This window comes from Rhinatrema bivittatum, chromosome 1 (genome assembly GCF_901001135.1).
Source record: "Rhinatrema bivittatum chromosome 1, aRhiBiv1.1, whole genome shotgun sequence".
In the NCBI taxonomy this organism is placed as follows: Eukaryota; Metazoa; Chordata; class Amphibia; order Gymnophiona; family Rhinatrematidae; genus Rhinatrema; species Rhinatrema bivittatum.
In genome coordinates, this window is record NC_042615.1 from 337,087,625 (window position 1) to 337,112,613 (window position 24,989).

Consider the following 24,989-nt stretch of genomic DNA (forward strand, 5'->3'; position numbering starts at 1 on the left):
CACTGAATATTTGGGAAAGGTTACACGTGTAACTTTTCCCAGATAATTTACCTGCTTGTTGAGTCCATGAATATTGACTTCTAGGTCTTCAGTATACCTTTAATAATATGAAAGTCACACTTCTCAATTATCGGGAATGTTCAACTTGCAAAGGTTTCCCATGTAAGTTGCACAAAATTGCTTTGTATAGCTGTTATCCATCTTGCACAGGAGCAGGGCTTCCACAAGCATGGAAAACTGATTTTGTTCTTGTTTGTTTTTCTCTTGTCTCATGATGTAGAAAGGTGCTGGGTATCATCTGGACTTGTTTTGGGTGGCCATTCTGATGATTGTGTGCTCTTTCATGGCACTGCCCTGGTATGTTGCTGCTACTGTAATCTCCATTGCACATATTGACAGCTTGAAGATGGAAACTGAGACCTCGGCACCTGGAGAGCAGCCCAAGTTTTTGGGTGTAAGGTAAAGTCTACTGAAGAACATTGGATTTTCTTGCCAGCATTGTAATACGTCACATACTTTATGCATTACAGAGAAGTTACCCTAAAAATGTCATGGCATGGGTAGATTCATCCATCAGGAACTACAACACTGTATATGCAATAACAGCCATCAGTTTGACAAAAAATTATGTAAATTGTAATTAATTTTTACCAACTATGTAAGCTGCAGCAGGTCATAATACTATTTGAAAGTTCAGTGGCCCATGAACCTGTCTAGAATGATCACTTAACTACAGTACATGAAACGGACCTTAAACTGAATAGGGTGAATGTATTTTTAAACAAACATCTCTTAGGTAACACAGAAGATCAATATTTATTATTTCTATTATCAAGAGATATTGCTGTTTTCTGAGCGAATCAAAATATCATTACTTTACATTCTGTGATTTTGCCTTATCTGTGTTTTTGTCTAGGGCTCCTATTTTTATGTGCTTATAAATTGTAAATGTAGGTGTTTATTTTCCAGGATATTAGGGGTTCTTTGAGATATGTACATTTCCATAATACAAATGTACTACCATAACAAAACATTCTCCAAGGACCAATAGGTCTGGATTCAATCAGCCATATGAGTGAGATGTCACCAGGCGGCACTATCATGGAACATGCTTTTTTAGACCTTAGAAAGGCCTAAAAGTCTTTGCAAGCACGTGTTTGAGTTCCCGCTGCGTAAGTCACCTCGGTGAGGCAAAAGGACATCTGTTTCCTCTCTCTGCTGTTTGATTTTTCAGGTAATATTTTTCCTTCTTTTTCCCACTTTACTTATTTTCTTTTTCCTATTCTTAAAGTACTTTTCATGAGTCTCCTTAATATGTTTTACTGTAACCCCTTTGTCTCACAATGTTGGAAAAGAAACCCCTTAAACTTTGCACAGAATGCAGAAATAATTTGTTGAGCTTGGACTTCGATGAATTATGCTTCTGCTGCCTGGGCCCGTCTCATGATATTATCAGCTGTGTAACACGTGGAAGCATGTCCCAGTGAGCACTCTTCTATAGGGACCTCAAGCTAAAGATCCATCTCTCTTCCTCTTTGGAGAAAAAGGACAGGAAACATTTCTGAGACTGGTACCTAAAAAGTCTCCTTAACACCGAGCCTTGACTCTCCACTTACATGTTCGGAGCACAAGAAAGGGAAAAGTCACCTTCCTTGGAGCTGAGAATGAGGGTCTGCCTGAAGTACTATACCAAGACTACTCTGACACACACAAATTTGGTGATGTCAAAATCGAGTATTGTGGCACCAAAGCCTCTTGTAGGGAAAAACTCCTCCTCCAGTACTGATGCCAGAACCAGACACCTTTGCCTGTTCTGAATTACCATCCTTTCATGCAAAAGATGTAGTTGTAGTTTTTCCATAATTTGAAGAATATTCCAACAACTCCATTGTCTCTGTCTCTCATGGAGACCATCCTAGAGATATTCTCTGCTCAGTTACATTCCACATTTTTTTATTCCTCAGTTTCAGAAAGATCAACGGGTGTGTCAAGAGACATCTCAAACTCCTGTTTCCTCAGGAGTCTTGCTCGCCAACACTGAGGACAGTTCATTCTTTGATTCCTTCGTCTGTTGTTCACTTGAGTAGTCAATGGGTCTAACGTCAGACTCCTCATTTAAACCAGCTAGGAGCACCATTCCCCCAAAGACGTGACCTTTCCAGCCTTCCTGCAGAAATGGTAGAATCCATTCCCTTTAAACTGGAGGGTGAGGTGGAATCAAGAGAAACTTGCCTGGTATTCTCAAATGCATTCAAACACCTAAGCAAGCTATTTCTGTACTGGTCCATAAGACTGTTAAGGAAGTTCAGTCTAAGATGCAGCAGACTCCTCTCTTCACACTTTCAACATCTAGGAAGCTGTATATTAAGTATAAAGTGCAATCTTGTCCAGACCATAAAGTTCAGATTCCCCATGAGTCCATAGAAGTAGAATTGATCTTTAAGAAAGCAAAACTGTCCAAGATGCACTACTTTGCTCCACCAAAGATACTAAACTCCCAGATAACGTGGGAAGAAAATTCTTCAGGTCAGCAATGTTGTAAAGTAGAATTTCAGCCCATCGAACGGGTTCAGTATTTTTACAACATCCATTTAGAAGCTTATAGACACCTCATCTAGTCTTCTTTCAAAACCACAAGCACAGTTCACCCCTCATGCAGAAGAATGAGCCAAGTATCTCATTAGGTTGTCTTATGATATTTTTTTAAACATCATCAAGATTATCAACAATAGCAGTAGGGACAAGAAGATGAGCTTGGCTAAAAGCCTCAGGCCTACAAGGGGATGTGCATGATAAATTGGCAGAGGCCATTGTTTGGGAATAACTTGTTTGGAGACAAAATTAAGGAGACAGTAGATTTTTATACTTTTCAAACCTCCAAACACTATCGTTCATACCTTCCACAATTATTTTTCTTTTGATCTGATCAAACAAGGTCTATTTATTTATTTAAAAGTATTTATTACCCACCCTTCCAAAAAGGTCTGGTGTGGGGTACAATAAAACATACATAAATGCCCTAAAACAAAAGTACAGTCAACATTGATAAACACATCGTGCTACAAATTTCATCCAAAAGGAGCGGTTTGAAGACCCATTGAGAGGAAAATAGCAAAAAAAAAAAAAAGCCAAATTCCTATTTAGTGTCTGCAAAGGCTCTACTGAAGAAGTATGTTTGTAGAAGTTTATTGAATTCCTTATTATTCAGCTGCATTTTGTATTGCTATACCAAATCTCATCCACAATTACACAGAAAAGTTAAAGCTCATCATGTGCGAGTAACCTCCACTTCCTTAGAACACCTTTGCTCAGCTTCAGTTCAGGAAATCTTCAAAATGACTGCTTAGTCCTCTGTCCACACTTTCGTAAAACATTACTGTCTAGAAGGTATGTCCCACAATGAGAGCAGCTCTGGCCAAGCAGTTCTAAAGAGCTTATTTAATTGAGGGCTAGATTTAAAAAATATGCTTGCGCATCCATTTGCACGCTATCCGGTGCACGCACATGGTCACGCAGTTTTATAACATGCACACACTGGTGCACGCATGTTATAAAATCCTGGGCAGCGCACACAAGGGGTGGGGGGTCAAATAAAGCAAAATCGCGCGGCGACTAGATCGGGGCCCTCCCCAGTTCCCTCCCAGTCCGCTCTAATTAAGGAATGGACTGGGAGGGAACTTAAGAACATAAGAAAATGCCATACTGGGTCAGACCAAGGGTCCATCAAGCCCAGCATCCTGTTTCCAACAGTGGCCAATCCAGGCCATAAGAACCTGGCAAGTACCCAAAAACTAAGTCTATTCCATGTAACCATTGCTAATGGCAGTGGCTATTCTCTAAGTGAACCTAATAGCAGGTAATGGACTTCTCCTCCAAGAACTTATCCAATCCTTTTTTAAACACAGCTATACTACCTGCACGAACCACATTCTCTGGCAACAAATTCCAGAGTTTAATTGTGCGTTGAGTAAAAAAGAACTTTCTCCGATTAGTTTTAAATGTGCCCCATGCTAACTTCATGGAGTGTCCCCTAGTCCTTCTACTATCTGAAAGAGTAAATAACCGATTCACATCTACCCGTTCTAGACCTCTCATGATTTTAAACACCTCTATCATATCCCCCCTCAGTCGTCTCTTCTCCAAGCTGAAAAGTCCTAATCTCTTTAGTCTTTCCTCATAGGGGAGTTGTTCCATTCCCCTTATCATTTTGGTAGCCCTTCTCTGTACCTTCTCCATCGCAATTATATCTTTTTTGAGATGCGGCGACCAGAATTGTACACAGTATTCAAGGTGCGGTCTCACCATGGAGCGATACAGAGGCATTATGACATTTTCCGTTTTATTCATCATTCCTTTTCTAATAATTCCCAACATTCTGTTTGCTTTTTTGACTGCCGCAGCACACTGAACCGACGATTTCAATGTGTTATCCACTATGACACCTAGATCTCTTTCTTGGGTTGTAGCACCTAATATGGAACCCAACATCGTGTAATTATAGCATGGGTTATTTTTCCCTATATGCATCACCTTGCACTTTTCCACATTAAATTTCATCTGCCATTTGGATGCCCAATTTTCCAGTCTCACAAGGTCTTCCTGCAATTTATCACAATCTGCTTGTGATTTAACTACTCTGCACAATTTTGTGTCATCTGCAAATTTGATTATCTCACTCGTCGTATTTCTTTCCAGATCATTTATAAATATATTGAACAGTAAGGGTCCCAATACAGATCCCTGAGGCACTCCACTGTCCACTCCCTTCCACTGAGAAAATTGCCCATTTAATCCTACTCTCTGTTTCCTGTCCTACCCCCTACCTGTCCTACCCCCTACCCTAACCTCCCTGCCCCTTCCCCTCTCCTCCCTCTCCTCCCCACCCTCTAAAACCCTTTTTTTCCCCCTTTCATTTGGCAAGTTACTTCAGGGCCCGACCTGAATTAACTTGCGTGCGCCGGCAGCCGGGACAACGAGGAATGGTGCTGCCCCGGCACTTATTCGTGTCCCGGAGTTTATGCGCGTGGCCGGGCCCGTATGAAAATTGGTCCGGCGCGCTTAAGGCTCAGCCACGCGCATAAACCCCGGGATTTACGCGCGCCGGGGTTTTAAAATCCGGCCGTAAATGTTTTAATTCCTCCCCCAGCCATGCTGCTCTGGGTTATACTCCACCATCAAGAAAAAAAAAAAAATTTTATCTTGCAACCCTCAGCTTGGGAGTCCCCACGTACGTGGCTGAATTCAGTCCTGCTTGTCCAGGGAGAAAGCAAAGCTGTTTGCGTATAACAACGGGGCAATTCTGCTGCACAATCCCATCCTCCTCACCATAGCCCTCCAGCCCTCCTGGGCCACCTGCTACTTCTTACCATTTGTACCAAAGCTTCATTGTTTCTCTGTTCTAGTTGCCCCTGGCCACCATTCCCCGGACGTTTGACATAGCCCGTACTGCCACTCCATGCAAAGTAGGCTTTGCTTTTTTCCCTCCCTTTTGGCCATCTGCTGTTCAGGTACATAAGCATATGTGTTGTCATCCCTAATCCAAGATCGAGGCACCCCGCTCTCCTAGCCCCCCTACTTCTCCCAGTTCTCGGGTCTTAACCATTGCCGCCCGTATGTGTCCCAGGCATGCCTGTCACATTTATTCTCGTTCTTAATCCTGCTCCTGGCTTATTTTTTTCATGAAGAGAAACCGAAACCTGAAAAAAAAAAAAAAAAGCTGTAGTTTGAACAGCTTTTTCATAGTCTGCTAGGAGAGCAGTTGTTTTCTTGATTGACCATGTTATCCCATTCACAGGATTGCTGGGTTTAAGAATAGATGGCTGGCTTTTAGGTTATTTTTTTATTTATTTATTTTAAAGTAAACAGACTAATCTGTTTAATTTTGTAATAACATTGAAAATTGGTATCTTATATTAACCAGAAACATTTTCAACTAAAATGAGCAGCTGCCTTCAAATTGTAAAAAGATTTAAAAGTATTTGTTTTCCTTTGTAGATCCACCAGTTGATTGGAATACTCCTAAAACTATAGTACTTCAAAAATGACTACTGACTGAATGATAATTGTCATTTTTGAAAAGGAACAGGAAGGAAGATAATAATGTATGACTGAAAGAGATTTTTACCCCAAATCCCCATGCATATCTTTTCTCTGTTCCAATTTATATAAACATAAGCATAGCAAAAATAGCGCATTAATCATACAAATCCATTTTAAAGGCAATGCGGATAAAAGAAATTAATACTCTCTGTTTATGAATTAAAGTACAAAGAAGCAAAATTTCAGAATCAAATAAAAGAAAGGGACACAGATTCATAATGTTGTCAAGTTCTTTGGTGATGAAAAGTAATATCTCCAGGACAGATTTTAATTATGTGATTTGGTTTCAGGGAGCAAAGAGTCACTGGGATCATTGTGTTCATTCTGACTGGTGTGTCTGTCTTTATGGCTCCTATCTTAAAGGTAACAATATTATCTACTCTACCTTCATGGATGAAAACAATTCCTCTTTTTTTTTTTTTATCAATATGGAAGATTTTATAACAACCTATTCCCTAGATTCATCATTTTGCTATAAATTTCGCAGGCCTAATGCCTGTGATAAGAAAAAGGGGTGTGGGTAGGCTAATTTTCTGGTTACTGCATCACACAGAGAGAGAGAGAGAGAGAGAGACTGACTCAGTATTAGGCAAGTGGGTTAGTTTACTATTTATATCACTGTTACGGGGGGGGGACCTTTAGAGTCAGGGTGGGGAAGGCTTGGGGGGGCAGCTTAAGATACATCACGTGTACAAACAGCACAGTTAGACACCTGTGAAAACTGGATGTCATTCGGAGCGCTGAGAGTTGAAAGAAAAGTAGATTTGTACACCAGAGAGTACATTATAGCAAAATGATGAATCTAGGGGATAGGTTGTTATAAAATAGTAAACTGACCCATTTGCCTAATACTGAGTCAGTCTCTCTTCCCCCCCCCCCCTTTAGTGTATGCGTAAATCCCAGCTCTGCCTCTTCCCCCCTCCCCCAAATGCCTGTTGTTTGTGTGCATAAAAGTACGTGGGAAATCAGGTTATGTGCATACTTCTATACACTCAACCCCTGGGCAATTTAATAACAAGCCAGTTTTGCATACAAACTGATTTGAAAATTACCCCAATAACTCCCAGTAGGAGTCGAACAATCTGTATGCAGTGGTGGTGGTGGTTAGTGGTGTAGAGAGGAGATGCGCATGGTATTCAGTGGCCAAGAAAGATAAAATATTTACCTGCAGCAATATGCAGCATTCTCCTAAAATGAGAGGATTTGTGTAAAAAAAAAAAGTGGGGTTTTTTTTTAAAATAAACTTCTTCTTGGCAAGTAAACCATTCAGCACAGTAATTATATATCAAGTACATGTTTTACTTGCAGAAAACCAGAAATAACATGCAATAGCAAAATACTGGTACCTTGCCAAACGAACTTATAACTTTTATTTCCCCAAAGTCCCATGTCCTGGCCAACCATGCATGCATATGGTTTCTGACTGCGTGTCCAAAACATTCACTGAATGTCGCTTTTGTGCAACTGGAAATGTGTGTGCGCTATAAAAGCGCAAACCTATTTTCTTAATGAGTACATATACGTTTTCTTCTTTCTCTGTCTTCCTCTGGTGGTTTTGTTTTGCAGCCAGTTCATATAAGGATACATTTTAAATAGGGTGTCTAACTGGTAATGTATATGCATACTTTTCAGCCCGCACAAACTAAGTCTATTTTTAAACATGCACTGCATTGTTTGAATATCAACTTGTGCGGCAAAAAGTGCATGCATGTACCTTAACGGTGTTAAAATGATGGTGCAAAGTACTTATACTGGAAGCACGCCTAGTACACACAACCACAATCCTGAGCTTAAAATGCATGCACATGGTTTCTGACTGTGCGTCCAAAACAGTTACTGAATGTCTCTTTTGTGCAACCTGGAATGTGTGTACTATAAAAGTGCAAGCCTATTTTCTGGTGATTAAAAATATACTTAGCTGGATATAGTTGCTTTCGGTGGGTTAAATCTATTTTTACTAGTGTAAAATACCCCTAGGTCTTGGAACATTTCCACATAATCTCTTAATAGACAAGAGCTAAGAGAGGCTGGCAGGTCTTCCAGCCACCTGTATCATTTGGATACAGGCTATTCAATGAGCATATTGTGATGCAGCTGTCAGTAGCCAGGAGATTTTTAACTTTACGGCGATCTCAAGTACCTCCTGGTTCCTCTTTATCACGTGTTTCCACTTTACTCATTCTAGCTCCAAAATGTATGGACCAGTTCTATAATGGCAATAGCGCTCTTCAGGATGTTTATTTTTATTTATTTAAAAACTTTTCTATACCGTCGTTCAGTGATATACCATCACAATGGTTTACAAATAGGCACGTAAATAATATTGGAACGGATTATAAATTAACTAGTAGGTGCCAGAATTGTTCAGTTTCATGATTCGAAAAATATACGCTATATGTGATGTGGATTGTAAATCCATTTATGGACTATCCATACATGATATATACTGTAATTCTTTAATATTTAAGTACTGTATTTTTCGCTCCATAAGACGTACTTTTTTCCCCCCAAAAGTGGGGGGAAAATGTCTGTGCGTCTTATGGAGCGAATATAAAAAAAAAAAAAATCTAACAAACCCCCCCCCCCCAGACCTGCCAAATTAATTTACTACAACCCCCCACCCTCCTGACCCCCCCAAAACCTACCAAAAGTCACTGGTGGTCCAGCAGGGGTCCAGGAGCGGTCCGGGAGCGATCTTCTGGACTTGGGCCGTCGGCTTCCAGTAATCAAAATGGCGCCGAATGCCCTTTGCCCTTACTATGTTACAGGGGCTACCGCTGCCATTGGTCGACCCCAGTGACATAGTAAGGGCAAAGGGCCGTCGGCGCCATTTTGATTACTGGCAGCCGACGGCCCACGTCCAGGAGATCTCTTCCGGACCGCTCATGGACCCCCGCTGGACCACCAGGGAATTTTGGCAGGTCTTGGGGGGAGTCAGGAGGGTGGGGGGTTGTATTTAATTAATTTGGCAGGTCTCGGGGCGTAGGAGAGTGGGGGATTGTTAATTAATTTAAAGGATTGGGAGGGTTTTTTTGGGGGGGGTTCCCCACAGAAATAGACAAACATTTTCTGATCTGGGGAATGGACCGAAATGGCCCTCCCCAGAACCGAAAACAAAATGGGGAGAAAAAAAATGTTATGCACTCCCCTAATTTGCTCCATAAGATGCACAGACGCCCGGGGACAGAGCCGGTTTAGCACAAAATTATTATTTTTTTAAAATTTTCCCCCTCTGAATCCTAGGTGCATCTTATGGTCAGGTGCATCTTATGGAGCGAAAAATATGGTATGTTAAAATAAAAAAGAACGCATATATGTTATCTGGTGACTTTTTTGTTTGTCTGTGCGTAGGAGTCTTTTTCTTGTTTATTAGTACCACCTATTTTCCACTCTCACTTTGAAAAGCTTTTTTGAAGAGCCATGTTTTTAAACTTTTTTTGAAGAGTTTTAAATCTCTCATTAATCTTATTTCGGGTGGCATTGAGTTCCATAATATTAGACTGGCTAATGATAGTGCTCTCTCCTTCACTTGGGTCAGTTTAGCTGTCTTTAGAGAGGGTATGGTTAGTAGAGCTTTATTTGCTGATCTGAGATTGTATGCCCATCTTTTGTTGGGATTAATATGAGGCATTCATACCAACAGTGCAAATGCAAGATCACCACAGAGGCATTTGTGTTTTTCCGTGCTGTGAAATAAGCTCTCAGTGTACAGCCACACTTCATTCTGGTAGCTTATTTGTGCTGTCATAAGAATATAAGAACATGCCATACTGGGTCAGACCAAGGGTCCATCAAGTCCAGCATCCTGTTTCCAAAAGTGGCCAATTTGGCCATAAGAACCTGGCAAGTACCCAAAAACTAAGTCTATTCCATGTTACTGTTGCTAGTAATAGCAATAGCAGTGGCTATTTTCTAAGGCAACTTAATTAATAGCAAGTAATGGACTTCTCCTCCAAGAACTTATCCAATCCTTTTTTAAACACAGCTATACTAACTGCACTAATCACATCCTCTGGCAACAAATTCCAGAGCTTTATTGTGCGTTGAGTGAAAAAGAACTTTTCCGATTAGTTTTAAATGTGCTACATGCTAACTTCATGGAGTGCTCCCTAGTCTTTCTGTTATCTGAAAGAGTAAATAACCAATTCACATCTACCCATTCTAGACCTCTCATGATTTTAAACACCTCTATCATATCCCCCTTCAGCCATCTCTTCTCCAAGCTGAAAAGTCCTAACGTCTTTAGTCTTTCCTCATAGGGGAGCTGTTCCATTCCCATTATCATTTTGGTCTCCCTTCTCTGTACCTTCTCCATTGCAATTATATCTTTTTTTTGAGATGCGGCGACCAGAATTGTACACAGTATTCAAGGTGCGGTCTCACCATGGAGCGATACAGAGGCATTATGACATTTTCCGTTTTATTCACCATTCCCTTTCTTATAATTCCCAACATTCTGTTTGCTTTTTTGACTGCCGCAGCACACTGAACCGATGATTTCAATGTGTTATCCACTATAACGCCTAGATCTTTCTTGGGTGGTAGCACCTAATTTGGAACTAACATTTAGAACCTAACATTGTGTAACTATAGCATGGGTTATTTTTCCCTATATGCATCACCTTGCACTTATCCACATTAAATTTCATCTGCCATTTCGATGCCCAATTTTCCAGTCTCACAAGGTCTTCCTGCAATTTATTACAATCTGCTTGTGATTTAACTACTCTGAACAATTTTGTATCATCTGCAAATTTGATTACCTTATCATATTTATTTCTGGATCATTTATAAATATATTGAAAAGCACGGGTCCCAATACAGATATCTGAGGCACTCCATTGCCCACTCCCTTCCACTGAGAAAATTGTCCATTGAACCCTCTCTCAGTTTCCTGTCTTTTAGCCAGTTTGTAATCCACGAAAGGAAATCGCCACCTATCCCATGACTTTTTACTTTTCTTAGAAGCCTCTCATGAGGAACTTTGTCAAACGCCTTCTGAAAATCCAAATATACTACATCTACAGGTTCACCTTTATCCACATGTTTATTAACTCCTTCAAAAAAAGTGAAGCAGATTTGTGAGGCAAGACTGCCTTGGGTAAAGCCATGCTGACTTTGTTCCATTAAACCACGTGCATAAGAACATGCCATGAAAAAGAACTTTCTCCTATTAGTTTTAAATGTGCCACATGCTAACTTCATGGAGTCCCTGTTAGCAAAGTCATCAGTAAAGCTTTACATTTTTTTTAAGAAAAAGTCCTGCCTATTCTGATAGAAAGGACTTTAGAATTCACTATTCAAATCCCATTTTTGTTGGGTTACTCTGCTTCCTGATGCATACATTCAGTATCTCTGCCAGGAATAATATCAGTAGGTCAAATCTAGGGGTGAAGTTTGTGGCCTTCATCCAGATCCCTAATCTTTAGAACACAATTCCAACTTATCTTCTCAGCTTTGCAGTATCCTAATATTCACATTTTGTATCATTCACAAGAAAACATTTTCAAATTTTAGAGCACAGTTCCAACTTATCCTTCTCAGTTAGGTCTGTAGTATCCTAGTATTGAAATGTTTGTCACTCAAGGGCAAAACATGTCCACGGTGAAAGCCTCAAGCTAAAGTCCTGCAGCTGTATCACCCTACTCTTTAAGTATGAGCCCAAAAGCCTGTCAACACAGTTCTGGACTTTGCATTTCTTTTCATTGTAACATTCACATTCCAGCCCAGTTCTATTAAATAGGCTATCAAATGTCTCAGACCAACCTGAGCAGCATTGATTACTTTCATGCTTTCCCTTTCCCAATGGCTTTCACACAAAAGTACTTCCTTAGCGATTTGCAGTGTCCCTCCCCCACACTAAGGGCTCATCTGGTTCTAGGGTTTGTAGTTCAGTGGTTTTACAGTTACTCCATGACTCAACTATTTCACTTTTACATAAGCCTTTCCATTAGATTAATTTCTCCCCTTTCTATCACAGTGTGGCCTTTCATGCTGCAATTGGTGGTACTTATCTCCAGTTCTTTCTCTGTGACCCCCCTAATGAAGTAAACCACACTTCCTTCCTCCCTTGAATTACCCCACGTATGTCCATATAGTAATGTCTTTCTATATGTTCTGTGATTTTGATGTTTGGAACAGTGACTTCAGTGCCACTTTTTCCTGGCACTGAAGTCAGGCTAACTGGTCTGCAGTTTCCCGGATCAGCCCTGGAGCCCTTTTTAAATATTGGGGTTACATTAGCTATCTTTCAGTCTTCAGGTACAATGGATGATTTTAATGAAAGGTTACAAATTTTTACTAATAGGTCTGAAATTTCATTTTTTAGTTCCTTCAGAACTCTGGGGTGTATACCATCCGGTCCAGGTGATTTACTACTCTTCAGTTTGTCAATCAGGCCTGTCTGTGGATCAATCCACTTTACAAAACAGTAGATAAGAAGTAGCATTTCTTTTCACCCACCTGCTTCCTCTTCCTTTTGTTTGCTTTTTTTCCTTTCTTTAAAATTAAGAGATATATGGTTTTCTCCTGGTAGAAATCTGCGCACACAATTTTAAAATTCTGCATGTTTTGTATTGGTCAGAATACCACATTATAGATGGCAATCTCTAACGGGCCGATACAGTAAGGAGCGGTAGGAAGAGCTGCGTTAGTGCCAGGCGCACCTGCGTTTGCCGCACGCACAGTCCGGCTCACCTACCGCTCGATACTGTATTTAAATAGCTTGCAAATGCAAGCCGCGTCCAAGAAGCGTCTGTGAAGCGTTAGGCCCGCGCAACCCATTTTACTGTATATGCGCTTAATACAGCGCCTATACAGTATCCTGGGTGCGCTGGTGCCTGTCATTTCAAATGTCATTTCAAATAACATTTGAAATGACAGGCACCAGGAAGTGGATCCCAACTTTAACCCAAGAAATCCTAAAAACCTAAAATCCCCTCCTCCCGAAGCGACTTGACATGTACCAACTTACTTTTTGTTACTTTTCAGCCCTTTCAACCTTCTCTGCCGTCCTCCGGAGGGGGGCAGCTGGCGGCGAAAGCGGCTTCCATTGGTCCCCGCGCAGGTCCCGGTTCTCCTGGCTCAGCTGCTCCAGCTGCACCTCCAGCTCCTCGATGCGCCGCCGCTGCGTCTCCAATAACTTCTGCTGGCTCTCGATGATGTTGTTCAGCTCCAGCAGGTAATCCGTGGCGCGGTTCGGGCTCTCGGCTCCAATGGCTAGAGCCAGCGAAGCGCATGATGTAATGGCGCAAGCGAAGCGTACTTTCATTGGCTTGAGCGCCCAAATTACGTCACGCACGCCCGTCCATGTGCTTTCATTAGCTTGAGCGCCCGTCAGTTTGGGTGCTCAAGCCAATGAAAGTACGCTTTGCTTCACTCGACCATTATGTCATGCGCTTCGCTGGCTCTAGCCATTGGAGCTGAGAGCCCGAACCGCGCTGCAGAGTACCTGCTGGAGCTGAACAACATCATCGAGAGCCAGCAGAAGTTATTGGAGACGCAGCGGCGCATCGAGGAGCTGGAGGTGCAGCTGGAGCGGCTGAGCCAGGAGAACCGGGACCTGCGTGGGGGGGACCGCTGGAAGCTGCTTTCGCCGCCGGCTGCCCCCCTCCCCTCCGGAGGACGGCAGAGAAGGCTGAAAGGGCTGAAAAAGCAACAAGAAGTAAGTTGGTAACATGTGAAGTCGCTTCGGGAGGAGGGGATTTTAGGTTTTTAGGTTTCCTTTTGGGGGAAAGTTTGCCGTCTACCCTTACCCCTGCCTCTAACGCAGGGGTAGGGGTAGGCGGTAAATTAGCAGGTTAAACGCGCGGCTAAACTGCAGGTTAAAAAGGCGATAGTCGGGGCGTGTGTTACTGAATGGGGGGGAATAGCTAATCCGATCGTTTACATCTCATATACAAGCCACGGGCGGAAGGGGTTACTCGTTGATTTAAAGAGGTGGTAAGAGTGGGTTAAAGGGGATAGTGAATCGCGGGTTGGGCTAATGCGGCCAAATTGTGAGTAAAAGGCGGTTTAGAAACAGGGTAACTGCGGCTGCACTTTACTGTATTGACCTGTAAGTAATTAATTTAAAAAAGATTCAGTCTTTTAAATATTTTGAGCAGAATTCCCCTAGAAGTACACTGTAATATTCTCTCTTCCAGCCTCTCTTCCTTTTCCCCTGGCTAGACCCCTTTCACTCTGCCCTCTCAAGCACCAACTCCTGTCTCTCCACTATCTCTCCCCTCTCCTCTAGGCTCAATCTCCTGCGCGCTATTTCTACCCCAGCCCTCCACTCCTAGAGTTTGATTCTTTTCTCATATAGCCCCTTATCAGGCTCCCTCTTTCCCCCCTTCACACAGGCCCCTCTTTCTCACACACACACGTCACACATTCTTCCTCTTTCTCTATTGCACCCACACACACACACACACACTCTCTCTCTCTCTCTCTCTTACATACCTACTCACAAACCCCTTCACACAGGCTCCCTCTCTAACACACACTTGCATTCCCATATACAACTATACCCACACACACACAGATGCTCCCACTCTCTTACTAACATACACACACCCTCACCCATATACACACAATATCCCTCTCTCACACGCACAACTCCCAATCTCTTACACACACATGCACCCTCACTCCCTTACATGCACACACACCCCTTCCTTTCTCAGTCACATAGGCTCATTTGCTCTCATTCTGGGCCCCTCCCTCTTCAGCTGCAGGCAGGATGTACTCTGCCTGTGGCTATCCAGCCTCTCTCTTCCATGTCTTCTGCCACAAGCAGGATAGGCTCCGCTTGTGGCCACCAGGCCTCCATCATCTTCTACCACAAGAGGGTTGCACTCCACTCGTTGCACCTCCATCATCTTCTGCGGCGAGCAGGATGGGCTCTACTCATGGCCTGCCAGGTCTGTCCAAATTCTGGGCAGAATATGAGAATTTTGCACAGGAGGGGAATTCTGTGCAAATTTCTCCAAGTGTGATTGATGAAATTCAGGCTTCTACGGCATTTGAGCACATTTATGATATCTTGCAGTTTTTTTTGTTTTTGCTTCCTCGTGTAACTAATGTTTATAAAGCCTTCCCGAGGCATGCTAGATCCTGAGACATGCTTCTCCAAGGTTTTCATTTTGTTTCCAAATGTCAGAGTAGATGTGACTCCTTGGGGGATGGGCACAGGTTTTTTTGGTTTTTTTTTTAATGACCTTACATTTAAATAAGCCCAGTGTGGCCCTCGTGCCAAAAGGTTTGCTCATCCATGCTCTCAAAATAAAAGTTGGCTTTGATCCCAACTGATACATAGCAGCATGACAGTGCACATGTTGTTGAGGTTAAATTGAAACGTTTTTTTTTTTTTCCGAGAACAAGCAGGATGTCAGTTTGCACACATGGGTGACATCATTGGATAGATCCCAGCACAGAAATGTTATGTCAAAGTTTCTAAAATTTTGACTGAGCCTCTCTGAGCATGCTCAGCATGCATTATACCATGCATCTATGCAGGGACCCCCTCAGTCTTATAACATAGAATTGAGGAATGAAAAAGAAAATTAAAATAAGAATAAAACCCACAAAGCTGAAACCTATCTCCATGGGGTGTAGAGGGCAGGTTTCATGAGGGCTGACATCCCGCTGTCCTTGAAGAACACCTGTTACAGGTAAGAAACTTGTTAGGATTTGTGAGTTTCGTGGACCCTTCACCTGAGGTGAGTGTTACAGCCTGAGGGGAGGAGCCCCACAGGTCCTCACCGTCGGGAGGCGTGGTCAGCAGTAGCAGGGAACACAACTGTAGTATAGCATAGTAACAGAGTCTCTGGTATGGTGACGTAGGGGCTGCCCCGAGGAGCGGGGAAGTGTAGAGTTAAGCTTAGCAGTAGTAATGAAGGCTGCCCCAAGGAGTGGGGAAGCAAGAGCAAAGTCACTCGAGTTGAGATGTAGACACTGCCCCGAGGAACGGGGAAGCGTGGGACAAGTCACGGATGTGGAGACGGAGACACTGCCCCGAGGAGCAGGGAGGTGTGGAGCAAGTTGCTGGTGTAGTTACGTAGACACTGCCCCGAGGAGCAGGTGCACGCAAAACGGTGTTGACCCTTTTTCGTGTTCTACTTAATCTTTACTAGATTACTTATGGCACCTTTCAGAATTCGGACTCCAGACTTCTTCTGTACAGGTACACCTCAGTGCCATAGCAGCATATCACAAACCGATAGGGGATACCCCAATTTCAGCACAAACCCTAGTCAGTCGGTTTATGAGAGGCTTATTTCAGCTAAAGCCTCCCATCTGACCACCGGTTACTGAATGGGACCTTAATGTAGTACTTGCAAGACTCATGCACTCTCAGTTTGAGCCTTTGCATTCCTGCGATGTGAAATTTCTTACATGGAAAGTCTTTTTCCTCGTAGCTATTACATCAGCTAGGAGGGTCAGTGAGTTACAAGCACTGGTCGCTTACTCACCCTATACTAGGTTCCTGCACGACCGAGTGGTCCTACGCACTCACCCAAAATTCCTACCTAAAGTGGTAGTAACGGATTTTCACCTCAACCAATCTATTGTTTTACCCACTTTCTTCCCAAGGCCTCATTCTCACCAGAGGGAGAGAACCTTGCACACCTTGGATTGTAAACGTGCACTCGCCTTTTACCTTGATCGCACTGCAGTCCATAGAAAATCCACTCAACTCTTTGTTTCTTTTGACAAAAACAAACCAGGAGTTGCAGTAGGAAAGCAAACTCTCTCCAGCTGGCTAGCAGACTGTATCGAATTCTGCTATGAAAAAGCAGGCTTTCCTCTCCAGGGGCGTAAAGGCGCACTCAGTTAGGGCTATGTCAACATCCATAGCACACTACCGTTCAGTACCTATTGCAGATATTTGCAAGGCTGCTACTTGGAGTTCGCTGCATACCTTTGCAGCTCATTATTGCTTAGATAAGGAAGGAAGACAAGACTTTGCCTTCGGACAATCTGTCTTGAAAAACCTATTCCCAGTGTAATACCAACTCCTTCCACAACCATCTGCCGTGATTCAGGCTGCCTCATCTTCGTCAATGGCACATCAGTTGTTGTGCCTGTTGCACGATTTATGTACTATTGACTGATTCAAGAATGAGTCAGCCTGTAGCTTGCTAATCACCCATATGTGAGGACTGTCATCCTGCTTGTCCTGGGATAAAGCAAAATTGCTTACCTTGTAATAGGTGTTATCCCAGGACAGCAGCATGTAGTCCTCACGAAACCCACCCGCCATCCCACTGAGTTGGGTCAGTTACGTTTTTTTGGTTTTTTTTTTGCGCTCGTACTTTATTGCTACAAACGAGACTGGAGGGAAACCCCTGTGGATGCAGGGATCATGGCATGCTGGTTATGCTCAGTAGGCTCAGTGTGCCAGCCAAAAGTTTCTAGAAACTTTGACAGAAGTTTTTTCCGAGAGGGGGCTCCATTGATGGCGTCACCCATATGTGAGGACTACATCCTGCTGTCCTGGGATAACACCTATTACAAGATAAGCAATTTTGCTTTACTCCAACACCTCAAGTGGTGCTGTTTGATTGGCTTCCTCCTCTGCTCATCAGAGGTCGGGGTCCCCATTTGTTCTTTAGCAAAGTCTGCTATGTGGGTAAGAAAATAATACTGCTCCACTGGAAAGCAACAACGCCGCCCTCATTTTGGGAGTGTTGCAACCATCTTCACAGACTGTTACAAATGGAATGATGATCTCTTGGACTTCACCGCGACTTTGCAGTAACTTCCTGCAAACCTGGAATTCGTATATTCAATCCTTGTCACACCGTTTCAGGAGTCTGATTTTGATCGGTTGAAACGCAAGTTCTGGACTGGCAAAAAGTGGTTTTGATACATAGTGTGTGACGCTTATGGATCTTAGACTCTCTTTCTTTACGTGTAGAGGAGGGGATGGGGGGGGGAAACAACAAAAGAGAGGGGGGAGGACTGTAAGGGTTGAGGTTGTGGTGGGGATAATGGGGGGGGGAAAGCAAGTAGAAATAAAAATAAGGGGGGGGGGGGGGATGGACCGGTATTGGGATGGGGGGGGGTACACGGGCAATTTCATTTATTATAATAAAACTATTTTCTGTGCTTGGTTCATGTTGGTCTGCGGATGCATACAAGAGTCGCGGTGCCTATTGTCTGCCTACTTTTGCAAGCAATAAAATTGTTTAAACTAAAATAGAGAACTGAAAATAGTGTAATCCCCCCTCTTCTACAAGCTGGTAGAACATAAGGGGCACTGTTGAGACCGGTGAGACCACTAAACAGTCAGTGTTCCTTGGTCCTTTCTTGGCAGAAGGAAAGAAAAGTCTTTCAAGATTTTTGGTCTTGTGGGATATCTTCTGACACATTTCCAGTAAAAAAAAAAAAAAAAAAAAAAGAGAAAACCATGCCCACACAAGTCTGGGGTTGTTACAAAATAAATACATTTACATACATTATATTGGTACCTGCACAGTGGTGTGCAGATCTGTGTTTTAGCGGATGGAAACGGAAAATTCTCCTGAACAGTAGGTTACAGATGAGCTCAATCATGGCAGTCCTTCATCTGATTCCAGCTTGAAATGTCACTTCTTAGAATAGACAAGGCAATTCATCTTCAGTGTAGACAAGAACAATGGGAATAAAAACCCTTCAGCACTAATCACCTCTGGTTCTCTCACTCATGGGATCATCTTGGATCTCAAGAAGGCTCCCGAATCCTAGGATAGGAGATAGAAGATAAAGCTGAAACAGAGAATGAGAACAGGTGAGAATGGGCATCTCAATTTTATAGAAACAGCTCTTCCTGCAAGACACCTCCCACTGGGGGAGTGACTGACAGCCACTACATCATATTCTGGTGTCTGTGAAGACGCTGATGCAATTAGTAAGGGTCCCTTTTGGGACACCCTTATAGAAGTAACACAGAGCAAAATATTCACAATGAACTCCTATTGTTTTTACTCGGTCACCTTTCTAACTGAAACAAATTAAAATATTAATATAGAAAAAATAAATGAGAAATAAATTATATATATATATATAGTGAAAAAGGAGGGAAAGAAAAGTGTTTTTCAGTTTTGGTAAGCAGTTTATTAACAGTTAAACTGATTGTATTTATTTGAACATAATCACTTTGCATGCCTACTTCAAGTACTTTTCCATTTTTATTGAGAGAATGAATAGTAAATAGGGTATGATATCTGTTTGCAGTGTTTGCATGCTGTCTGGGGTTTTCTGTGCTTTTATTTGTGTGTGTTGGGGAGGGGGATGGGGGCCTTAATGCTTTTATAAAATAAAAAACATGAAATGCAGAAATATTTAGGCTATTTGTGATTGTAGTAAAATATTCTATTTGCTTGCAAAATAGGTTTTTAAAAAAATCACACACACAAAAGATGTAGTTCTCATTTACTTGTTTTCAAATGAGTCTTGGAAATAATTTCAAGATTAATTAGGGGGAAGGTAAAATGAGGATTGTACTGCGTGCTGCACAGAATTTTTTTTTTTCTGCTTTTTTTTTTTTTTTTTTGGAGAGATCAGATTCAGAACACCTAGCGCTACTAGCTTCCTTGAAGTGGGATGTCCTCATTAAATGCTAACCTCCTCATCTCTTCCCCCCCATCCTTGGTTTTGTAACTCCTTATCATACAGTCTGGCCTTTTGTTGCTCTTCAGAATGCATTGGACTGGGGAAGCTGGGAAAAAAACCCCGGGACTTGGCAAACCTCTCAACGCCGAGATTCTGCAATACGCAAGGCTGTAGCTTTAGGCGTTCCAAAGGTTGCAATAAACGCAGCTTATGGCTGATTAGGACGGGAACATTTTCAGGACCTAGCACTTGTTTGTTTTTCTCCTGTCCTCAAGAATATGTCCCTGGAGGTAAAACACAGAACTTCCAAGGCAGAAGTTGTCAGATGTTTATGTCCATGGGGAAATTAGGATTTTGTTCGGCAGTGTTTTGTGAGCCTGTTTCACAGCCGTTCCCCCTCATTATTTCATTTCTGCAGCTGCCATGCTCTTCTTAAAGCCCACTGTGTGCGTGTGTCCTGTGAAAGCTGGGGCACGGATTCATCACTGTGGAATTTGTGTGTGTTGGGGGGGGGGGGGGGGTAGGGGGAAGGTCCTTAGTAGAAGGGATTCTTAAAAACTGTAACGTACCCACCAGCTCATTTTTAAACATTTATGAAAAAATTCTTTGGTATGGGACTCAATTTTTGAGCTATCCACTTTGGGACAAAGTCCGCGGGTATGTTTCACCAGCTTTTGTCTTGAGTAGATTCTTCATGGGAAATGGCACGGGCGCATTTAGAAATCCTGCCTGTGCTTGTTAGATTCCGGTCTCGCCCATCACATTTCCCCTGGAGCCCTCTCCCCCTCCCCAGTGCCGCTAAACTTGCTTGCCTGGTGAAACACCGCATATAATTTAGGCAGGGTGAGGAAGGGGAATTTTCAGATTGCCAATATTTGCAGATAAATCATTGTTTAATAACACTGCAAGTAAAACCTTCGTGTCCCAAACTGGGTCAGCCTATCCAAGCTCCAACGTAATGTACTGGAGAGTGCACACGAGCAAAATAAATACAATAAAGTAACCTAATTTTAAATACTATTTTGAGAGAGCTTTATGGAGATATGGATAGGGAATAAAGGAGGTGTTAAAGCCCCTTTCAAATATTTAGAACTGTGCAATATGTATTTTTAAATGTTTAAATCCTCTGTTTGCAAATAGAGGAACATAGGCCGTATGGCAAAGTTGGCCAACTCTGGGCCTTGAGAGTCACAAATGGGGAAGGTTTTTTCAGGATATCCACAATGAATTTGCATGAGAGATATTTGCATAGAATGGAGGAAGTGCAAAGAAATCTATTTCATGTATTTTCATTGTGGATGTCCTGAAAACCTGGCCTGTATCTTATTTCTTTCTTTCTTTTATATACCGACATTCGATTTGACATATCACATCGGTTTACATTCAGGCACTGTAGGTATTTTCCTATCCCCAGAGGGATTACAATCTAAGTTTGTACCTTGAGGATCCGAGTTGGCCACCCATGCTGTATGGTCTTTCTCTGCCCTCATGTTTCTGTCTATTCTGCCCATCCACGCCAACTGCTCAGCTCTATAATCCCTGCCAATCTTTCATAGATCTCCTGTGCTTGTCTCATGCTTTCTTGAATTCAGATACTGTACATTTCACCATCATCTCCACTGGGAGGTTGTTCCATGCATCCACTACCCTTTCTGTAAAGAAATTTCCTTAGGTTACTTCTGATTCTACCCCTTTCACCCTCATTCCATGATTCCTTGTTCCTTTTCTATTGAGAAAGAGGCCTTCCTCCTGGGAATTAATACCTTCGGAATTTTTAAATATCTCTATTGTATCTCCCCCAATCCTCCTTTCCGCTATGCTGTACATCTTTCGATGTTCAAGTCTGTCCATAAATGTCTTATAACAAAGACCCCTTACCATTTTAGTAGCCACCCTCTGGACCGACTCCATCCTGTTTTATATCCTTTTGAATGTGTGATTTCCAGAATTGTACACAGCATTTCAAATGAGGTCTCACCAGGGACCTATACAGGGGCAATATCATAAGAACATAAAAATATGCCATACTGGGTCAGACCAAGGGTCCATCAAGCCCAGCATCCTGTTTCCAACAGTGGCCAATCCAGGCCATAAGAACCTGGCAAGTACCCAAAAACTAAGTCTATTCCATGTTACCTTTGCTAGTAATAGCAGTGGTTATTTTCTAAGTCAACTTAATTAATAGCAGGTAATGGACTTCTCCTCCAAGAACTTATCCAATCCTTTTTTAAACACAGCTTTCTTACAGGACAAGTAGGATGGTAGTCCTCACATATGGGTGACATCACAGGATGGAGCCCAATCACGGAAAACTTCTGTCAAAGTTTCCAGAACTTTGACTGGCCCCTACTGGGCATGCCCAGGATGGCACTAACCCTGCAGCCAGCAGGGCTCCCCCTTCAGTCTTCTTTTTTCCGCGCAGCAGTAGCCTCGCGGTTTAGGAGCTCTGAAGAGATTCCTGACAGGAATTTTCCTCACAGACTTAATTAAAATTAAAATTGCCCCACAGGGGTCCCTCCTCTATCCTTTTCTCAGCCCGCGGTACTCCGGTAAGTCTTTTCACCATTTTCGTCGATTACCGTTGAGTTAGGCCCTCGTGGCCTACTGGCCGTTGACCGTACCGCAGCTCGATTTTTTTCTATGGCCATGGCGTCGGGTTTTTGTCGGTGCCCGGACTGTACTCGCACCATGTCTATCTCAGACCCTCATGGAGTCTGTGTACTGTGTTTAGGTCGTGAGCATGATGTCCTGACTTGCACCAAATGTGCCCCCATGACACCAAAAGGTCGCAAAGTCAGAATGGAGAAGATGGGATTCCTTTTCCGTGCTCACACCCCGACGCCGTCCATCGCATCGACATCATCGGAACTGGCACCGTCTAAGTCGCACCACCATCGACAATCGTCCGGTGACTGCCTGCCATCGACGTCTCCATGGCCATCGACTCCCGTTTCTCCCCCTCAAGATCGAGGGGATCGTAGGGAGAAACATCGCCACCGGCATCGCAAGTCTCGGACCGTCGAGGGAGTGAAATCATCGACCTCGCCACCGTCCAAGCCACCATCGAAGAAGCCCCGTCCAGGAACGGCACCGACCACTCCTGCGACCAGGTCATCGAGGCCACCCTCACCCGATCGGGGTTTGGGAGTCGCGATTCCGCCTGTAAAGGTAGTCCCTCCGACTGTGCCTCAGCCTCCCTCTTCCATCACGGAGCCGGGGTTGATTACCCCAGGTCTCCGGGAAGAACTGGACTGGCTGGTCCAGGAGGCCGTCGACAAGGCGATGCAACGACTCCAGGTTCCTCCGGCACCGAGAGTGGAACCGGTCATCGACCCGATTCCAGCAGCACTGGCACCGCTGCTATCCCGGATGGAGGCGCTCATAACCGCCCTTCCACCGGTGATTCCTGGGTCTCCGATGGCTCCGGTGCGCTCCCCGATGACAGCTTCATCGGGAGGAGAAACACCGTTCTGCATTCCTCCTTCAGGGGTATTGCCTCAGCCATCGATGCCATGTCGTCCCTCGCCACTGACTCATTCATCGGGGGCGATACGCACATTGGCGCCACCAATGCCTTTGATGCCAGCACCGATGCACCCCAGGGGGTCCTTGGTGCCCCCACTGATTCCTTCGATTTTCTCGGAGCCTCAGCCGGGCCCTTCGGGTATCCAACCCCCTTATCGTCCTACAGGTCAGCCTGCTGATCCTTATGACACCTGGGGTGATGATACTTCCACAGACACCGATGATTTACCTTCACCTCCCTCTCCTACTGAAAGTAGAAAGCGTTCTCCTCCAGAGGACCTCTCTTTCATTAATTTTGTGAAGGAAATGTCAGAATTGGTTCCCTTTCAGCTTCAGACGGAGCAAGATGATAGGCACCAGATGATGGAACTTCTCCAATTCCTGGATGCCCCTAAAGTCATTACTTCTATTCCCATTCATCAAGTTCTTCTTGACCTCCTCAAAAAGAACTGGGAAAACCCTGGATCCATTGCTCCAGTGCACAGAAAAGCTGACACTACTTATCTAGTACAATCAGCCCCTGGCTTTCAAAAACCTCAGCTTGACCGCCACTCAGTAGTGGTAGAATCAGCTCAAAAGGAAGCAAAAAGGACAACGCCATACTCCTCTACCCCTCCTGTCAAGGAACACAAGTTCCTAGACAGTATTGTTCGACGAGTGTTCCAAGGGGCCATGCTCATCTCCAGAACTGCTTCATATCAGCTGTATATGACCCAATACAATAGGGTCATTTTCAAGCAAATACAGGACTTCTCTGAAACCCTGCCTGACCAATTCCAAGAACATCTTCAAACCCTTGTCAACAAGGGGTTTGAGGCAGGAAAGCATGAGATCCGAACAGCTTATGATATCTTCGACACCTCCACTAGAGTGTCTGCAGCTGCCATTTCAGCAAGACGCTGGGCCTGGCTCAAGTCTTCTGACCATCGTCCAGAAGTACAAGACAGGCTCTCTGACCTGCCCTGTATAGGGGATAATCTATTCGGTGAACAGATTCAGCAAATAGTGGCTGAATTAAAGGATCATCATGAGACCCTCAAACAGCTCTCATCGATACATTCTGACTTCCCTTCTAGACAGCCCTTCAAGAAGGACTCTAAGAAGTCATTCTTCCACCCAAGGAAGTACTATCCCCCACCAACAAGGTCCCGAGTTACGAGGCCTTATCAAAAATCTCAGCCTCGCCAGCCCTGGAAGTAAAAGCCACAAGCAGCTCCCAAGCCAGGGCCTGCTTCAGGTTTTTGACTTTCACTCGGAGAGCAGCAGCCTGATCCCTCTGCCAGGCATACCAGTGGGAGGTCGATTATGCCACTTTCATGGAATGTGGCAATCAATCACAACCGACCAATGGGTGCTAGCAATCATTGCTCAGGGTTACCACCTGAACTTTCTTGCTCTTCCACCGGACTCTCCACCTCTACAAGCGTGGAGAGTAACCGACCACTCTGTCCTTCTGGAGCAGGAGGTTTCCCTTCTTCTCCAGTTAAGAGCAATAGAACCCGTTCCTCTTTCACAACAAGGCCTAGGGTTCTATTCCCGGTACCTTCTGATCCCCAAAAAATCCAGGGGACTTTGTCCAATTCTGGACCTACGTGCCCTCAACAAATATAAAGATAAAGAGAAGGAAAAAACCAGTTGATTGATTAGGATGCACCAAACTAGAAACTGTTATTTGTAACCTACAAATGCACATTAAAGTTAAATTCTTTCTGTCTACTATGCTCCCTACAGACAACTTAATGTACACACATATTTTATTGAAATGAATTGTTACCGCACTATGATGG

The 24,989-nt window shown here is 43.5% G+C and overlaps 1 protein-coding gene across 2 annotated transcripts in view; it reads left to right on the forward strand.

Moving 5' to 3' along the window:
* The window catches only part of SLC4A4 (solute carrier family 4 member 4), a 782,778-nt gene that overhangs the window by 704,692 nt on the left and 53,097 nt on the right, over positions 1-24,989 (forward strand). For both annotated transcript variants that reach the window (XM_029598711.1, XM_029598721.1), the window contains 2 exons: positions 281-459; positions 6,390-6,462. In XM_029598711.1, the coding sequence (XP_029454571.1) occupies positions 281-459; positions 6,390-6,462 (252 nt within the window). The remainder of the gene's footprint in view (positions 1-280; positions 460-6,389; positions 6,463-24,989) is intronic.